The sequence below is a fragment of the Lissotriton helveticus genome, chromosome 5_1 (assembly GCF_964261635.1).
Source record: "Lissotriton helveticus chromosome 5_1, aLisHel1.1, whole genome shotgun sequence".
In the NCBI taxonomy this organism is placed as follows: Eukaryota; Metazoa; Chordata; class Amphibia; order Caudata; family Salamandridae; genus Lissotriton; species Lissotriton helveticus.
In genome coordinates, this window is record NC_136065.1 from 2,072,919,154 (window position 1) to 2,072,939,902 (window position 20,749).

General features: G+C 44.0%; 1 protein-coding gene across 1 annotated transcript in view; it reads left to right on the forward strand.

The window, feature by feature from the left end:
* LOC144753997 (sperm acrosome membrane-associated protein 4-like) overlaps positions 1-20,749 on the forward strand; it is a 234,058-nt gene that overhangs the window by 142,868 nt on the left and 70,441 nt on the right. Inside the window, exon 3 of the mRNA XM_078641516.1 lies at positions 11,561-11,686. Within this exon, the coding sequence (XP_078497642.1) occupies positions 11,561-11,686 (126 nt within the window). The remainder of the gene's footprint in view (positions 1-11,560; positions 11,687-20,749) is intronic.

A 20,749-nucleotide genomic window follows, 5' to 3' on the forward strand; every position in this document is an offset into this window, starting at 1 on the left:
AAGCCCTGTCTACTCTCAGCCCATATTTGTCATTGGCTTGTGTCTTTGTCCTTCGTAAATGTTGGCTTCTGATTTGTTAATAGGCTTGTTAGTCCCTTCTTAGTCCCTCCTTAGTACCGCCTTGTCTTCATTTGTCACCTCCCATGAGAACTGGCACTTTTACTTCTGTTGTTTTTTCTGTATGTCTTATTAGTATGTAAGCATTATTTTCTTTAATGAGTTTCTCCTACTTCAGGCACGACATGTTTTCCTGCAACAGTCAGCGCACAATGCGCTTTACAGGCCGTCACGCGCACAAGTTTTATGTACATGGGCGCCGCTCAGTGTTTCCGTATGCTTCAATGTTTTTTTAATGTAATTAATATGTCACTGGCTTCACCCGCATTGTGCGTGGTTTTTTATTTTATTTTATTATCAGTTGACTGGGGGTGAGTGATTGCAATGTTCAACACTCCGTCCATCATCCCCTTTGGTTTTGCTTTGTCCGCCCTTAGTTGGCAGGGTATGCCCAGACGTGGGTCCCTTGCTCACTTTGCCACTGGATTCAAGCTAGCCTGGCTGATGGCGGCTGATTAGCCAGAAACCGGTCCCAGGATGCTTGTTTCCGGTCCAGGGAAGACCTAGCTTAGCAGTTCGGGCTGGACTGTTCCCATGAGGCACAGGCACAGACTGATTTGCATATGGCCATGTCTGAACTGGGATGGCGGAGTGAGCTAAAGAATGATGATGGATTAAACCCAGATCAGTTGACTGGGGGTGAGTGCTTGCAATGTTCAACAGTCCATCCATCATCCCCTTTGGTTATGCCCCATTGCAGAGGGGCTCAGGACCTTTTTTCACTAAACCCTCGGCGCTGTATTCGGCGTGATGCTCCTCTTATCCCATGTCTGGGCCTTCCCTGGTCCCTCCCTGCCCCCCAGGGTGGCCTCTCCTTCCAGTTTAAAGCCCATTGCTGTAGCCTATTTTCACACACACTCCGAATAGGGTGACCAACCATCTGTAAATTTCACGGACCTTCTGTAATTTGGACCTCACATCCGTTGTCCATGAGGATCCATTTTACGGACGCCTTTTGTCCGTAATTTCAGGCATTGTAGGGAACAGCACTCTTCCCTGCATGAAGCCTCAACTCCCTGATGGGGCCGTCGTGCACTCCTCCTCGGAGCACAAGAGCAGCCCCATCTGCACATTGTCAATCTGTATGCGGCTGATTGACACATACAAAATGATAATGGGCCAGTCTGGGCTGGTAAAGCATGTAGTGGGCCTCCTCCAGCCTCTGTCTAGGGCAGGGCATTCTGTCATACAGAGGAAATGTGCAAACACGCCAATGCTGCTACATGATAATCCAGGTCAAGAAAAGAAGCTGGTGAAGGAAGTTAAATTGAAGGGGCTAGAGTTCTTTTACAGTCTCGCCATTTTAGAACTGATGCATTTTCAGTATTATATTCAAGGAAGTCAAGATTGCTACTTTTTGATTTTATGCAACTAACAACCATTGACAAAGCTAATAGTTCTAGCTTGTTGCAGGTGTAACGTTACTTGTTGTTATATATCTGGATACTATGACAGAAGAGGCAAAATACCAGTCAGGTGGTACACTATACTAAGCACAGATTTTTAGCTTAGGTGTTTTAAGCTACGTCCTTAATTACATCAAACACCCCTTTTGGAGAGACCCCCCCGTTTTTTCATCCCACAAAGCCCTGGAAACAACACCATGTCACAGTCACCTCATGGCCTGGCCCTGTGCATCATACATGACTCATGACTCAGATTGCCTATGTACAGGGGCATAGTGAGCCCTGCCCCTCCCCAAACCTTGCTTTAGGAACTACAGCAAGGGTGAAATTCTTGATGGGCCTCTTCGGTCTGCAACTCTGCAGAGAAAGGCTCAACTCATAATTCCTATGAAAAGGTAGGTGAGTGAGTAAGTGAAGGGATTGATGGATGGATGGCTGGTTAGATTAGTGAATGGGTGAATGGGTGAATGAAAGGTTGAATGGATGGATAATGAGAGAAAGGATGGAGGGATGAGTGAGTGGGAGGATGAATGAGAGAACAGGTAAAATGATGGATGTATGGATGGACAGGTAGATGGATGGGTAAAAGGGTGGATGGATGAGTGAAAGGATGGATGGATGGATGAGTAAAAGGGTGGATGATGGGCAAGTGAATGATTGGCTGGATGAGTGAAATGATGGATGATAGGGTCAATGGATAAACTCATGAGTGGATGAGTAGATGGATGGGTGGAAGGAAGGAAGGATGGCTAAGTGAAAGGGTCGATGGAGAGAGACAGGGAGGATGGATGGATGACTGAAAGGGTGAATGGGTGGAAGGATGAGTGACTAGGTGGATGGATGGGTAAGTGAAAGGATGGCTGGAAGGGTAAAAGGCTAAAAGGCTGGATAGATGAGTGAATGGATGTATGGGTGGAAGAGAGGATGGATGAGTGTACCGATGGATAGGGTGAAAGGGTGGATAGATGAATGGATAATGGATGGATGAGTGAAAGGGGGGATGGATGAATGAAATGATGGATGGAAGGCTACGTGATGGTGTTGTAATTCTATCTAGGACCCTAATTCGATATTCCTGATTTATGCCCTTATGTGGTTATAATAAATAATATACTTATAAAGGCATAAGCATCATATCCATATTTAGTCGTAGCCCATGCGGTCCACATTAAGCAAAGGCTACTTCCCCCGGCTCCTAGAAAGTACAACGAGTTCTGTAAACAAACCAAACCTCCAGCAACCTGGGAATTCCCCATGGCTTTTGTTTTGATTTGTCCTAGAACTCCTGTGAGCACTCTAAGAACGGCCAGTTCTTGGTGACATCTTTATTGACGTCTTATGTCCAACCTTACGTCAAACCGGCACCTTTCAGGTATAAATATACCAACGTTGCCTTAAGCAAACACACGGTGGTTTGGAGCAGAGCGGCTATCTACTTGCCCGAGAGCCCAGCTGATGCGAGAGCACACGGACGCCGCCCCTCCCTTTTGACGCACTGAGGAAGAAGCTGTCTTTTCTCCTGCCGAGAAATCCAGCTCCGGTGTTCTCAGCTGCCCTTGCGGTTTGCTGGGATATCGAGTCCTGAGAGAGAGATACCAGACCTCCTGCTTTCTATTACCCAGGTACAGAGCTGACTAAACCCTTAAAGAGAATTCTTGATTCAGATTCTTGGCAAAACCAACTTAACTTAAACTGCTACTTATTTACTCCTTCCCAAGTATTAGGCTTAGGTCAGGTACACCGGGGTAGGCGTATTTAGAAGCACCAGTTGAGTACGTTAGTCAATGTATATATGTATGTATATATTTTATTCATTTTAAAGTATCATATGGCTAAGAAACCATATCAATGCTTTTACAGTATTATTTTATAATACTCCTTTTACTGTACACACTTTACCTTATGCTAAGTATTGCAATTGTGGCAATTAATTTCTCTTGCATGAGAAAGAAGACTGCTCAATAAATAACACCTTTTATTGAAAACGCCCGTCTCTCTTTTCTCTGCACTCTGGTGAAACTAAGTATGCACGATTGACTGAGTAAAATAGCTGTCTATTGTTTTCACACGACTCTAGAGATACACTCTTATTCTGAGGGAGCAAAGTTGTCATGTTTTATGGTTGTCAGAAGCTAATCCCTTCTTGTCTATCCAGGGAAGTTAAACTCCTCCTTGTTTATTCGAGAAAGTTTCTAGTGACCTCTGAGCTAGCTGGCAAAACTAATTAAGTCTATTAAGTCAGTAGAGACCTAGTCGACCTCAGTCCTACGTCTACACTGCTGTTTATATTATTCCAATGCGCAGAGCCTATTGGGAATATAGGAACTACACTACAATGGATAGGTTTGAAAAGGATTGAATATGTTTGGATATGGATGGGCTTAATTATATTCTATTATGTGACCTCCTCTGATGTGTCTGGAAAACTTACTTTTGGCCCGAGGTTTTGTCCTGAATTTTGACCTCCTGTCCTGAATTTTTGTCCTGAATTTTTACACTCACCATTCGTTGGTCACCCTAGCTCTGAATTGTTTCAGAGTTTGTACGTTGCATACGGTTCGCCCACCATATTTAAGGTGCATCTGCAATATCTACATCTCGTAGCATTAGCTCATTAAAGTAACTCCACTCAATGAAGACGTTAATTATTTACCACCCTGAATTATGATATCTGAAACTGCTTCCATCGCATGGTGACAACGATGTTTATGTGACAGAAAGGGCCTCATTTATGAGAAGTGACGCATCTCAGCGTGAAAGTTGCGATGCGTCACTTCTCATCATGTCGCAAGTAGTTACAGGTACGTCATTATTTCTGACATATCTGTATGGCGCAAAAGTGACGCCTTGCTGGAGTGTGTCACAAAAGTGACGCAACTCCAGCAATGTGTCCTTTCACATGGGCAAGTCCCATGTGAAAGGGCCTGTGTCAGTCTTACGCCTGCTGTGAGGCAGGCGTAAGATATTGATGCATTTGCATCCTAGAAGTGGTGCAGTGAAATCTTATAGATTTCACTGCGTCACTTCTATGACCCTTTCTTGCGCCAGAACGCCCCCCCGCATACATTATACCTGGCGCAGGTATAATGTGACGCAGGGGTTTACAAAGTCACTTTTTGTGACTTACCTAGTTGCGTCACTTTGTAAATATGGTGCAACAATAAACATTTTTTACGCCGCAGGTGCGCCACAAAAAGTGACGCACCAGTGGCTTAAAAGTGATGCACGGCCTCATAAATAAGGCCCATAGTGTACTGTTTGCACTGGAAAGTGCACTTACTACCTTGTAGGGGGCCCCTTCAACTTTTGTTATGCCACTGACTTATATGCCTTCAGTTTGTTTGTTGGCTATCATGTCCCAGAGAATATTCACTTTGTTGTTACTTATGCAGGTACGGAGCTAACTCCCTCAATCCTTACCATTTTTTTCCGGCCGCGCTTGTTGTGTGCCATCCATGCAGAGCGTCACTCAGGCAGAGTTGAAACAAGTCGTTTTAACAGCTGTGGCGTTTACTGTGTTTTACCTCTGTACTTGTGGTAATATTTACGTGTTGTTTGACACTGAAACTGACCCTTTCCAATCTTGTAATGGTATTTCCGTCACAGAATGCTCCATTAGGCACCCTGCATTTTAAACCGCATTTAAGTATCCATCAGACCCCGCCCGCCCAACCTTGCTACAGTTGAGGAACGCGCTGAAGAGACACCTCTTGAAGGAACACAACATCACACAAAGTAAAAGCCCACCTCAGCTCTGAGAGGCTATCTTCCCTCCAATCCCTGATGGACAAACACGACACGCGTACATAAAACTTGCTCCAGGTTCTGAATGAGCAGGGTCTGCGGCAAGTGCCATGACAGGCACCTAGTGACACTTCTAGACCTGCCCCACTTTACTTTTGTCAGAAGTCAACCCGGAGTATTTCCTTTGTCCACGGCCTGTTTTCCTTTGCTGACTGAGCTGCTGCCTCTTTGACCTGGATATGCCCACTGCATGCCCTGTGAACTAACCATCTCTGCAGCACCTGAGTTTCCTCAGGTGCAGAGTAATGCAATCCATTACACTTTTATTTTTATCAGAAGCAGGAGCGTCTTTCCCACCCATCACATCTCTTTCCAATGTTCCATGTACAGGGAATCCCCAGCTAAGATAACGCAAAATTCAGAGACCTCCGCTTCCAGTGGGTGCACTGAGAGGGGGTGCGCATGGCCCTCTTCCTTCTCATTTCATCCAATCACCAGCCACAGAATGCCTAAGAAAAGCCAGTTATGTCCTTTTGGGAACTCAGGCGAGATAACATACCCCTTACACTTGTTGGGTTCACTCTATATATCGGCCCTATTTTCGACAGTCATTTGTTTTATACTGTTGTTTGCGCTGTTCCTGTTTTTTAATTAGGGGATGTGCCACGTTTCGATTAAAGAGTTGTTTAGACACATCACCCTATTTTATATTCACCACTTTTTCTGTATGTTGCACTGTATCTTTATTACTTTTCACCAACCATCATAAACTGGCCAACAATTGGAGGTTCATCTCACTGTGGACCGTACCCAGTATTCACGATCTACTGTGTGGCGTGGGGTCTAGATGATCTAGGGACCCGCCAGGCCATGGTGTGGACGGCCAAATGATAGGACGAATCACTTGGTTTGTTTGATGGTTTTCCACAAAGTTCATGTACTGGATTTGGTTGACCAGTCTGTGATCGTTGTTCTAGACATTATTTTTCTAGCGATTACCTTTCCCACTTTCCACACATGTCTCCTCTGTTTTCCTTTGTTTGACCTTTAGAATTTATTATATGGTGACTGTAGCACCAACTGACATAGTAGAAGATTTGTCGGTATGGCCAGTATAATGTATGGCTTATAGACCTCCTGGGTTCTTGTTTGTGATTCACTCTATATATGCCAAGTCTACCAACAATGAACAGCACACTGAGTAGCCTCTTACTCGTACACCCCAAAATGCTTCGGAGCCTTGTCGGAATATGAGGCGCTAAAGAAATGGGCAGCAATGAGAAATTGGGCATAACAAGCTCATCCTCTTAATGATATCACAGTATGTCTCAAAACCTAAGACGATTTCACCAGACACTTTCTAGAATGTGTCTTGCTTGCTAGAGATGCAAAACTTGGTAAAGTCTATATCACTTTCTCGGCTACGCTTGCACGGCTGAGCACTGCCCTTTAGCAGAGCCCCCCCCCCCCACACCACAGCATTTCCCTCCACCCACCCCCTCCCTTTCAGTGTTCTTAGACTCAGGTCTCACATTTGTGAGAGTCTGAGCTATTGGCACTGTAAATGGCAATGCAGTTTATTTATCTGTTGGTTTTTCAAAACAGATAAAAAGCAATTCTCATTTACAATACCAGTAGCTTAAACTCTCACAAATGTGAGACCTATTGCATTGTAAATGCTTGTTTATATCGTGTTCGATTACCCAATGGTGCCTTAGCACTGCCTTGCTCAATGGGAAGATGAAGTTTTGGCTTAGTGGAAGTGTGAGAAACTAGATATTTTGAACAAAAAGCTATGGGCCATAAGTATCAAAATCTGCATTTGCGATTCTCAAATAGAGATTTCTTGCAAATCGCTATTTGAGAATCGCAAAATGCTATGTATGTAGGATTTGCAATAAATTTTGCGAATCCTACATATTCCTTAATTGCGAATCTCAAATTGCGATTCACAATTAAGGAATACCTCCCCATTCATTCCTATGGGCCTCGAGGCCCATAGGAATGAATGGGAAGACATTCTCAATTTGCGAATCGCAAATTGAGAATGCAATTTCAAGGGTGCAAGGGTGTCTAAAGGACACCCTGGTGCACCCCTGAAATAAGCATGGGTGCACATGTGGCACACATACATGCCCTAAGGGCATGTATGTGCTTCACATTGCACTTTAAAAAATGCAAAAAACTTGCATTTTTCAAAGAAATCGCAAATTACCACCAACTTGAAGTTGGTGGTAATTTGCGATTCCTTAATGCCAAATTGCACTTTTTGGTGCTTCTTACATTGCATTTCAGGAATCGCAACATTTGCGATTCCTTAAATGCAATAGCAAAATAAGGAATTACAAATTTTGCGATTCCTTTTTTTGCACGCAGATTTGTCTCGCACATACCACATAGCAAAATTGAGATAGCAAACGCAGAAACTCCGTGAATTTCGGCATTTGCGATCACAATTTTGCTTGATACATATGGCCCTATGTCTCGAGGGTCATCCTGCAGTGTAGAATACTAGACGAGTTTTTCAGCGCAGGTGTAAGCGTATTCCACAATCTGGCTGTTCCGACATCAAAGCTTTTTCCACCCTAAGAGTTTTATTGAACTTTGGGATAATTGCATTTTTGGAGGATGAGGAACGTAGTGATCTGTTTGGAGTATACCAGGTGAATTTTTGCTTTAGGTATTCTGGGCCAATTTCGTGTAGTGCTCAAAGCCAATGCAAAGGGCTTTAAAGGCACTTCTTTTCTTGACGGGTAGCCAGTGTAGTTTTTTTTAGCGCAAAAGCTGCAGATTGGTATTTAGGGGGTCCATAGAGGAGCTGAGCTGCAGCATTCTGTAGCATCTGTAGTTTAGTCAGAACGTTTTGCTGCATATTTATATAGAGTGTGTTGCAATATTCTAATTTAGATGAAACCAGTGCTGTAACAACTTCTTTTGTAGATTGGAAGGGATGAATGGAAGAATATTTTTGTTTGTTTTTATTATGTGGAAAAAAGATGAATCAATTTGATCGACGTGGCTTTTGAATATCAGCTTGCTGTCGAAGATCACACCAAGTGTTGTAACTTTTACCACAGGTGTGGGCAGGGTTCAGTTGGGTCACCAGAAAGAGATGCTTTTACCAAATAGAAGTACTTTAGTTTTTCCTGAAAGTTTCAAGCATTTTTGACTCATCCATTCTCCAATATTTGACATGCAGTTCTGGAAGTTGATGGCTGTGTGCTCCGGGTTGCCTGAGATTGAAACCACAATTTGGGTGTCATCAGCATAAGATACCACTGCGAATCCAAAAGATTTTATTAGTTTAGTTAGTGGAGTGATGTAAAGGTAAAAAGAGTGGGACTTAATGAGGCCTCTTGAGGGACTCCACAGTGGAGAGTAAAGTTATCAGAGACTTGTTCGTTCAGAGTGACACAAACCTTTCGTTGTGGGAGAAAAAGATGTATGGAATGTGAGGACTGATCCTCTAATTCCCAGGGCAACAAGACATTGATTGGTCGTATGGAATGCTGCAGAGAGGTCCAGCAGAATCAAGGCGGCATTCTCACCGCTGTCAAGAGATGCCCTTATGTTCTCAGAGGTAACTAGCAATGCAGTTTCCGTGCTGTGTTGGCTCCTGAAGTCAAATTGGATATCATCGATGAGATGATTTGCATTGATATATGTAGTTGGTTGTTGGTTGACTGCTTTGTCTATAATTGTAGCTGGGGGAGGCAGCTGAGAAATGGGCCAGTAGCTGCTCTAGTCACTGGGTGGAAGATTGTGCTTATTAGTGGAAGAAACGAAGCCTTCTTCCAAACATGTGGGGAATTTCCAGTGTCACGCATGTCATTGAAAATAGAAAGTAGGTGTACTGAAATTACTTCAGTTACTGGGTTAAGAATTTTGGCAGGACAAGGATCTTCAGGGAAGCCTGTTTAGTTGATTTTATGAGACGGAGTGTCAGCTCTGGAGTCAAAGGGAAGAACCAAGTTATAAGCTCAGCATTGGTGGTGATTAATGAGTCCTCAGATCGATTCAAGGTCTTTACTGAATTTGGTATAAAATTCGAGTAGATGTCATTGACCTTGGTCTGGAAAAAGTCAGCCACTAAATTGCAGAAAGATTGGCTGGTATTATAGTTTTTTTGACTCTGGTAGGGTAAGAGAATATGTTGAATGTTTAAAGAGCTCTTTGACTCAATCTCTGGCAGATTCAAATATTTGGGTGAAAAGGGCGGATTTATGTTAAAAAATCATTCGTTTGCACACATTTAAAGATTTTTTATAAAGATATTTGTCATTGTGATTATAATGTTTTTCCCAGTGCTTGGAACTGTAGCCCTACTTTTCTTTAGACTCATGTATTGGTACTTCCATTGCTTGTTTATCGATAAAAAAAAGAGTTTGAAAAGTATTTGCTATTCTTGCTCCCATGTGCTTTATGTATTTTATTATGTATTAATTAATTTTTGTATTGTGTTTTTAACGAATATATACTTTATCCTATTGTGGGCCATTTTTAGCTATAAGTTGGTTATGGAATTTTACACGTTTGCTATTATGTATTTTTAAATTGTAGTAATGTTATGTCTTTTATGATTGTAATAATCGAAATAAAGACTAACTGAACCGAACTGAACTGATTGTGATTATAATGTTGTTTCCAGCTGCGTTCTAGCTTGCGACAGAGTTGTTTCTGTTTTTTGGTCTTTCGGAGTACCAGGGTTCAGATGGAGTTCGTCTATTTTAGTTACTTTTTTCTCTGGGACTGATCGGGTAATTGAGTTATTTATCCAAGCATGATAGTTGACAACATTTTGGTCTATATTATTTCCCAAGGCTGGGTCTGAGTAAGAAAGGTTGGCCTTAAAACTATCCACCTCTAGTTTGTGCCATAGGCTAATGCTTTTGGGTTTGTAAGCTTGCTTCTGGGCAGACATATTTTCCCAGAGGGTCATTTTAAATCATACAGCAGAATGGTCAGACCAAGAGAGCGGTATGGCTTGATACAACTTTAATCAGGGATTATCTGTAAAGATTGCACCACAGTATGGCCCGCCTCATGGTTGGATTCTGACACAATTTGATTTAGACCTATTCTGGACATGGTTTCCAGTAAAAGTTGTGAGTCGTTGTCGGAGTTGATTTCTAGATGAAAGTAAGTCTCCTAATATGATGTAGTTGGTAGTATTAAATCTGGATTCTATGCTTAGGCTGAGGTCTGAGCAAATGAGGACCTTGAGCCTAGTGGCCTGTGCAAAAACCAGGCTACTGAATGTATTTTTAGGGTTTAGCTTGATTTTAAATTCTAGGGCTTTAAATTCAGTTGTGTGGAGGTGAGGTGAGAGGGAAGTAGTAAAAAAAAGTGTGATGTAAAATTGCAAGACAGCCACCTCTTTTGTTGCGGTGGTCTAATCTATATTTGGAGTATCCTGCCAGTATGGTGGCCACTGGCCTGACCCCGGTGATGGGTCAGGCCATGTTTCAGAGATGAAAGTTGAATCTAAATTATTAGATTCAATGAGGTCGCTTGATTCTATCTTGTTTTTAGCATGGATCTGGTGTTAACCCATGCACAGTTCATGGTCTTAATATCTCTCGAGTTTGAGTATGTTAGTACACGGGGGGAGGGATCTTTGATCATAGATCTGTAAACCTCCGATTACAGAAAGAGCAAGTGATGTTTCCTAGATTGATTTGAGGATGCCATTTTATTCAAGACGATTCTTACCGCACTACTGAAGGCAAAAGAGCTTATCTCTAGATTAGTGAAGTTTTATGGACTGTTCCGGGAGTTAAATGGACAGGGAGGCTGGCGCTGGCTTTGGTGATTTTAAAAATTGTTCAGTTAGCTACTCACTATACAAACTTTATTCAGGAGTGACTGGGCAACAGTAAAAAACAATTTTTGTATTGGACACCATGCCTGGTTAGGTAGGCCAGTGGTGGTACTCCTCTATTTGTTGTTTATGCAATACCAGGTAAACAGGTTTGAATCCTATTGGGCGGGGTCAGCCTTTCAGCCTTCTGACACTAACATGATAACTACCATTGTATTAACAGTAGAGGGATTGCTCATAATTACCAAAGAAATGGCCCCTCCTCCCTCACGTGAGGCATCACAATTCATTATATCAGATTAACATCAAGCATTTATAGTCCATGTAGTATTGTAATTGCATTTTTATAGCGCTTACTACCGCTGATGAGGCGTCGAAATGTCATTATTACAGTGGGACTCTTACTTCCGTCTGTGATTATTTTACTCCACATTCACCCCTCACTCCCTTTCTTCTCTCCTCCTTTCTGCAGGCGAAGCAGCCATCGAAACCCGGAAGTGCCTGAAGTGCAGCTTTACCCTTGGCAACATCCCTTGCTACACCACTACCGAGGTGTGTGAGCCGGGAGAGGTGTGCGCTACCATCACTGGCCACGCATGTAAGTGTACAAGCATTTAAGTGAGCATATGTGTGAGCGTGGGTGCATGTGACGATGGATCCGCAGATCTGTAATCCGGAAAAGGTATGCGCCACCATCACTGGCCATGCAGGTAGGTGTGCAACTGCATGCGTGTCCGTGAGCGTGTGTTTGAGCGCGGGTGCGTGTGACGACGGATCCGCAAATCTGTAATCTGGGAGAGGTGTGCGCCACCATCACTAGCCGTGTAGGTAGGTGTATGTGTGAGTGTGAGCCCGGGTGTGCGCCATCATTGGCTGCTCAGGTAGGTTAGTCCATGTGTGTGTGAGTGTGAGCCTGGGTGTGGGTGCGCCACATATCTGTAATTTGGGAGAGATGTGTGCCACCAACACTAGCCACTTCAGGTAGGTGTATGCGTGTGTGTGTGTGCGTGTGTGTGTGTGTGTGTGTGTGAGAGCCTGGGTCTAATGACGGATCCATAGATCTGTAATCTGGGAGACGTGTGTGCCACCATCACTGGCCATGCATATATATGTGTGTGCGCACAGGGGTGTGCATGCAAGTGTGTCACCAGATCCTCAGCTCTGTAACCTGGAAGAAGTGTGAGCCACCATCATTTTTCACCCAGTTGGTGAGAGGTGGGGAGGGATTGTATGTGTGTGTGAGCATGTGACAACAGGTCCAAAGATGTGTAATCTGGGAGAGGGGTGCGCCATCATTGGTCGCTCAGGTAGGTGTGTGTGTGAGCATGCGTGTGAGGGCATGTGACGACGGATCCACATATCCGTAATCTGGTAGAGGTGCGCAACACCTTCACGGACCTCGCTCAAAGGGGTGTATGTGTGTGCACGTTGGTGTGAGAGCGTTCAAGTGTGTCACCAGATCTACATATGTGTGTAATCTGAGAGAGGTGTGCGCCACCATTATTAGCCACAGGGGAAAGGGCGGGGCGTATATCTCTATGTCACAGGTAGGTGTTTGTATGTGCATTTGTCAGCACACAAACCCACATGAGATTGGCTTTCTTATTCATGCTGTTACCGGATCTGCAAAACACACAAGATGATGGACGGAATGTTGCACAATGGCAAAACATTCACCCCCAGTCACAGATCTGGGTTTAATCCATCGTTATTTTGCTCACAGCAAAACACACAAGATGATGGACGGAATGTTGCACAATGGCAAAACATTCAACCCCAGTCACAGATCTGGGTTTAATCCATCGTTATTTTGCTCACAGCAAAACACACAAGATGATGGACGGAATGTTGCACAGTGGTAAAACATGCCTCATGGGAACAGTCCAGACCGAACTGCCAAGCCATGTCTTCCCTGGATCGGAATCAAGCATCCTAGGACCGTTTTCATCTTGTGTGTTTTGCTGTTCACCCTATGTGGGAAGGGTATGCCCAGACGTGGGTCCCGTGCTCACTACGCCACTGGTGTCAAGCTATCCTGGCTGAAGACGGCTGATAGCCAGAAACCGGTCCTAGGATGCTTGATTCCGGTCCAGGGAAGACATGGCTTGGCAGTTCGGTCTGGACTGTTCCCATGAGGCACAGGGTCAAGACTGATTTGCATATGGCCATGTCTGAACTGGGGTGGCTTGGTGAGCAAAATAACGATGGATTTGGATCTAGTCCCAATCACCTGGACCTGTCTCTCTAGTAGTCAAATCCTTAAAGCACAGAAAATTCCGCAGCAATGGACCCGGCTCCACGAGTTTACACTTGGATGGGCTGAGGGTGCATTCGGATGGGCCACTGCAGGCCCAGTTTGTCGCTTTTGGAGGTATTCTACAGCCCTAGATGACATCATATCTACTTAAAAAGACGTTTGCACCCCGGAACAAACAATGCATTCTCTGTGTATACATTGCATGTAGAGTTACTTGAAAGTAAGAGACAATGTCTGTACTTAATCGACAGTCTTCAAATTCCAGCAGGCCAGGCTTCAACACAAGCACATGGATAGCAAGCATACCTTAATAGTGGTTCAAGCTTAAGGAGGGCTGCATTACCACATGCAAGCCTTGACATCATGGCCTTAGGAAGGATGGCTATTTACTCACTGCAATTTGTCCAACACATATTTATCAGCACAACATGAACTTTATATTTTTTTATTTTCCTGTCATTCTTTTGTGATGTTCTTTCATAGATAACACATTTTTTAAACACCACCACATTTCTCATGTGCTAAAATAGTCAAATTCTGTTTACGTCCATGAATCATTATGCTGCGCAAAGCTATGAGGACATGGGGTAGGGTTGAAAAGGAGCTCTCACAGGCTGCGGTTCAACTCCCAATAACCAGTGCAGATGTGTTCATTTCATGAAGCACTGGGAATGTTTCAGCATAATTATGTACCAGTTCACAAAGGGTGGCAACATCTGCACCATTGTAACAATGGTAGAAAGTACCACTGCATCTGCAAATCGGCAGTTGAGAGTCCTCCTCCTTTTTGGTGCATGGTTAACACACGTGGCTTCATCTGGCACACCCACAAAAGAGCAGCAGTTGGTAGAAAACATTTCATCTGCATCCATTGCTTTCAGGGCACTAAGTGTGGACAGCACAACTTCCTCTGTAAAAGACAAACTTGTTTGCTGTGTCTGAAACACAGGATTAGTAGGCTTTCAAGCTTAAAAGCAAATCTTGTAATAATTTCCCAATTGCATGAATACATTTTTTTTAATATGAGAATATTCCACAAGCTTCTGCCTTCAACTCAGATGTAACATTATCATTACGATATTTGTCAGAATTAAGATCAGAAGTCGTGTCAATGTGTTCAACCACACATTATTTAACCTCATAATGGCTAATCCATCAAATTTTAAGAAGGCATTTGCGAGTCGATCCATTATATGGTTGACTCACATAATGACGATGAAATAAATTGTACAGCATATAACAAAGTGGAGGGGGTAACTTCCATTGATGCAGCAGGTACAGTGGCACCTAGGCTCAGAAGCCTGGGGGGCTTACCCCTATTTATTACTATATTTTATAATTTAAGTAGCATTGGAGAATCATTTCCTTTCTACACTATGGCCCACGATATGCTGGCTATGCTACTGACTGCAAAATAGAAAGCGAGTGGGCTGGAAGGCAGAGTGCAATGAAGGACATAGGAAAAGAAGAAAAACTGTGAATTATGGATGGGCCAACTGCATTAAAAGATGGATGCAAGGGCGAAAAGACTGATGACTGCACTGGATAGGTGAAAGAAAGAATGGCTTGAAGGATGAAAGGAGGCTGAATGCATGTGTGGATGGATGAATGGAAGGCTGTAGGATTGGTTATATGATAAATGGAGGGTGAACTGATGGATGGTTGAAAATGATTGGATGTATGGATGGTTAGAGCATGGATGAATGGCTGGAAGTGTGAGTGGAAGTATGTAAGGAAGAGTGTAATGATGAAAGGGTGGACACAGAATGATAAAGGAAGGATGGATGGAATGGCAAATGGATGGAAGCATAACATTGATGCATAGATGGATGGATGCATGGAAGACTTAAAGGATGGAGCGACAGATGGATGGCAGTTGCAATGAAGGGACCTCATCTATGGTGGGGAGGGGAGAGGTTACACAATTTGCTTGCCCCTGATGGTATTCAAGGTAGGAACCAAAGTGAAGGATGTTTTAATTGCATGGCTACTCTTTTGCCTTTAGGCATAAACACACCTCCTCTGCGTGCCATGCCAAATCCATTTGGCTGGGACCAAATTAATTACCTGATCTTGCACATAGTTTCAAAGGGGAGACAAGGAAAACAATGGGATCAGTATAAAGGCAATGGTGCCAGGCAAAGATGGCTAGTTGAGGCACTACGGTCCAGCGAAGCAGAGGAGCAGATATGAAGGAAACATTCTTTGGTACACAGATACCTTTCTTTTGAATACTGACTAAAGGCGATTGGGACCCTCTCAGTTAGACAACCTCCTTCACAGTCTTAAGCCCAGGTGAAGGCAAACTGTTGAATTTCTTTCGACAGGAAACCAAACGTGTGTTGTATGTATTGATAGCTGGCACGAGCAGCCAGCAGACCTTCTCCTAAACAAAACTACAACTCTGCATGCATGTGACTGCGGAAGAAGGGGAAAGGGCACAGGGAACACAAAGCAGATATTTATGAATCCCTTATGGCTGCTCCTCCAGTGAAGCATGCACTACCAGCATATGGTCAGTATAACTGCCACATCCTACAGTATATTATTGTGCACATCATCCACAGACTAAGCCACATAACCACTCCCAGAATCCGCACACAACAACATAAATAACTGAGGTGCACGGGACCCTTTACAGCCTTAGGCCTTGGTGCCCCCCACTGCAGCTGCTGCATTGCTGGTAGATACACCCTTGTGCCTATATAGCAGCCTCACAGGAATGTGTGCTTTGACCTTTGTCATCATTTCTTGTATGTTCCCAGGCAGCAGATTGAATAATGTGATGATATCAGTCAGTGCTGGTTGGTGTTTGTGTTGCATTCTCTAGTGATCTTACAGTGCAGGAAGGTTGTTACTCAATTTGTTAAAGTTTTTCCCAACCCTTCATCTAAAGCAATACTTGTGCACATTCCTCCTCTTTACTCTTTACCCTGAGTTTCTGGCCTGGAGAGGGCAGATATTCACTAATGGCAGCCTTTTTGCTGGCCTGCTCTGAAACTCTGGAATGTCCCACTAGATGAGATAAAGGCTAGCCCTCAACGCCTGTATGTGGTAGCAGAGTCGACTGGCCATTATGTCTTTGGGCATTTCCCCATGAAGAGGTGCATCTGGATTGAATAGAGACCTGCTTCTCTCAGGTCAGGGCTGTCTTTAGCAGGAGGTCAGTGGAGGTGGGCAAGCCACCGAAGGCTCATGCCAGATGCATGTCTCGGGTCAAGGTTCTCTTGGACCCTTGAGCCCAAAACAAGCTGAGCTTTCATTTGGCATCTACCTGCTGCCCAGAGTGCAACATCATATGCCAAGAATGAAAGACAAAACAGTATTACCCCAGTATTGGAACTTTCATAGATTCCCATAGCTTGTATCAGTCCCCGTCGTTGGAATGGGAACCTCGGTAAATAAAAAATAACAACAGTAGGTACAAAAGAGAAAGAAAGGCCTAGGCCTCATCTCATTTTGTTGCATACCCACCTCTTTTTGCAAAAGAGACCAAAAACATCAAACAACCAATCAGATTAGCCTCACCCCTTAGAACCCTCCTGAGAGAGGCTCAGAGCCTAAGATTTTCTACCGCACGTTGTCCTAAGGGAGTCTCCACTGAGCTCTGCTCAGATTTCTCTACAACTTTTTTTCATCTTTTTCTCACCAAGGATGTCAGTTAAGGAAAAGAAAGCTTTAGTTAAAGCCTGTGCTACTTGCTCTAAGAAAAGTCTTTACATTGAGGACAAGCATAAAGACTGCATCTATTGCCTGTAACCTGATCATAAGGCCACTGATTGTAAAATCTGCAGGACTTTCTCAACCAAGACTCTGAGAGACAGGGAAGGACGTCTGCTGACTTGGTGGCAGAAGATGAAGTCTCGGAAAGAAGTTCTATTCAGTGACAGTGAGGATTCCTCCTCAGCTACATCTTCGAGGAGATCTAAGAAAAGGGGTAGGTCTTCCCCTTCAATTTCATCTGAACATCCTGCTAAGGCGTTACAGAAGACCTTTGAAAGGTCTGATAGGCCCAGTCCCAAAAAATCTCCTCACTGAGGTGTAAAGGAGAGGGGGGACTAGTTCCTGAGGTACTTCCAACTCAGAAGGTGAGCCAAGGTCCTTCTGTTTCCTCTCTTCCACCTGAAAATGAGAAATTGTTCAAGAAACCGGCTTCTGTATCTCAGGAAGGAAGATTTGACAGGAAAAACCGTCCGCCTATGACGACTATATCAAGTACGTCGGCGACAGCATCTAAAATTGACCAAGCGTCGCTCCCAGCTCCGTCGACAGGCCCGTCGTCAACAAAGCTCTTGACGACGGGCCTGTCAACGGAGCTGGGATCGACGCTTGGTCAATTTTCGTCGATGCTACAGTTACATATCGCAATGTCGCCGATGATATTGACAACCTCGATGTCGACGAAGATGACGTCGACAATGGTGTTGACGGCAGCGACCAAGGCGATGACAACGGCAACAATGGTACTGAAGACAAGCTCGTCAACGATACCGTCAATGATCAGTCCATCATTGACAACAAAAAGTCCAGATTTCTATAAATCTACACTGACGCACTTTGCATGTAGCATGCTTACCAGCATATAACCAATTCGCAATAAATGAACTTTTTCAATGAAAACATGAGGTAATGAGAGAACTGATGATTTTGGGGTCCCCCTAACGTAGGGGGAGCACCAAGCAGATGCCTTGAACACAAAGAGCATAAACAAAAAGCACATTTTGTTGAACTTCAGTGGTGATCCCATCATTTTAGGACCACCCCAAGCACAGGTATTGGCAAAAAAACAATCCCAACTAAAGGCCCTGCAAAGCATTATGGGACAAGATTAGCAGTGGCAGTGAATATTATAGTATCCAATATCAAAATAATTCTACAAAGAGCTGAAGTTCCACTGGTCGTCCCTAGATGTCCCACACGAGTCAAATGCAGCAAAGCATTGAAATTATTCTTACATCTAGCTGCAGTTCCACTGGTCGTCCCTAGATGTCCCTCATGAGTCAAATGCAAAACCATTGAAACCCTTTCATCAAGCAGTTGCATTTGACTCGTGAGGGACATCTAGGGACGACCAGTGGAACTGCAGCTCTTTGTAGAATTCTTTTGATATTGTATACTGTATAATATTCACTGCCCACTGCTAATCTCATCCCATAATGCTTTGCAGGGCCTTTGGTTGGGAATGTTTTTTTGCCAATAACTGTGTTTGGGTTTGTCCTAAGAGGATGGGACCACAACTAATTCGTTCAATAGGATGTGCTTTTTTGTTTTCAAAGCATCTGTTTGGTACTCTCCCTAGGTTAGGGAGGATCCCAAAATCATCACATCTCCCACTGCTTGCCAAGTTTTCAGTTTCACCAATGTAAAAGTACTAAGCATATAAAGATAGAAAAGCTAATTTTATCATATCTGTTCATATACAGGAAGCTTTTTGCAATTAATGGGCAATTTTAGCACAGTACAGACAAGTACACAGTGTCTTCAGCTAAATACTATGCAAAGTTTAAAATATACTGCGTGAAGCTACGACACCCTTACCTCCAGCTTTGCTCTTGGAAGAAGAGTTTTCTGAAGAGGAGGAAGGTCCTTATGGGGTTGCTTACAGCCCGTCCCAATTACAAGTGAAATATCAGGACTCAGATTCTGAAGATTACTATATGGAACAGCAACATTTTGTTCCAAGAGATAGACCTCAGGGGCAGTCCTTGCAAGGTATGACGGCCATGTCTTCCTCTCTCATTAGTGACTTGCATTTTATGCTGCTATATTACAAGAGAAGGTTTCCGTCTCAAACTGCTGAGCAATCAATGCAACCTCTGCCTTCTCCAACCCCGACCGCTTCTTCAGCTACAGTGGCTTCTCAGTTGCCTCAACCTCAGGAGCCAGAACCAATGGACAGTCACCACAATATTGTGACAATGCATGATGACGATTCATCAGATGTAGGTCAAAATGTAGATCAGGTCCCGGACCCAGATAGAGAGTGGGACGATTATGTAATTCCAGATCCGGCCTCACCATCGCCAGATCCTATTGATTCTCCTCCATCAGACATCGGAGGTTTCTATAACCTTATGGAGAGTGCTTCCAAGAGGTATGGCCTACCCATTACTACTGTACAATCGGAATGCTTCCTGTATGATTTTAAGGAGCCTTTCAGGAAATCCATCCGTTCAATACCGATTGTGGAGCACGTATGGAGTGAAGAAATAAAGGTGATGCAATCTCCAGCTACAGTCATCCCTGTTCTTCCGGGGCTAGAGAAAAAATATAAGGCTCCTGAAGATAGTCCCGCTTGCCTGGTTAGTCAACCAAAGCCGGATTCTGTTATCTCCCGGGTGGCTCAAAGAAAGTCGAAGAATCCATCGGCGCCCCTTACCACACCACCGGATAAGGAGGATAGGCACCTAGACAATGTGGGAAAAGAGGTTTTCCACTGTGTCCACTCTCCTTGTGAGAGCGGCCAATGCACTTGCAATTTTGGGACGATACGAGCGCCAAATGTGGTGCGACTTATCTCCTATTATGGATCAACTGCCAGATAGTTCCAAAGTGGAGGCGAAGAAGATACTAGAGGAAGGAGAGAGGTCTTCTTCAGAAGTGATAGATTGTGCTATGGACATTGCCACCACTGCCTTTCGCGCTTTGGCAGGTTCAGCCGTTCTATGACGTCAAGGCTGGCTTTAGGCTACCTGGTTTCGCCCTGAGGTGCAGAATAAGATACTAGATTTACCATTTGATGGAGAAATGCTTTTTAGAAAGCATGTGGATGACGCTCTACAGGACATCTAAAAGGACATGTACCCGGCAAGGTCCTTGGGGACATTGCAATACCGCAAGGTTCCGTTCAGAGGTGCAAGAGGAAAGGGTTTTTCGACTTACAGAGGAGGGTACCAACAGCGCTACTCCTCCTATTCGCAATCTTCACAATCATATAAACCCCAGTACCCTCAATGCCAAGGCCACTCGACGTCTTTCTCTCGCCAGCCGTCAAGAGGACGACAAGGATGTCAGGGGAGAGATGCTTCTAAATCCCAATAGCGGCTTCCTGGCTTTGTCTACTGTTCCTCCACCCCCGGTAACATCAGTGGGGGGCAGGATATCACAATGCCTTCACAACTGGGAGATCATTACATCGGATCATTGGGTCCTCAATATCATCCGATTTGGCCACAAGTTAGAGTTTCAAAATTTACCACCTTCCAGAGCCCCTCGGCCACCGAGTGAAAACATCTGAATCTTCTACGTCTCGAAGCTCATCAGCTGCTCATCGAAGGAGCGATAGAATCAGTACCTCAATCCCGACGAGGAAAAGGGTTCTATACTAGGTTTTTCCTGGTTCGCAAAACAGAAGAACAATGACGCCCAAATTTTGGGAGCTCAACACCTATCTAATAAATTTCT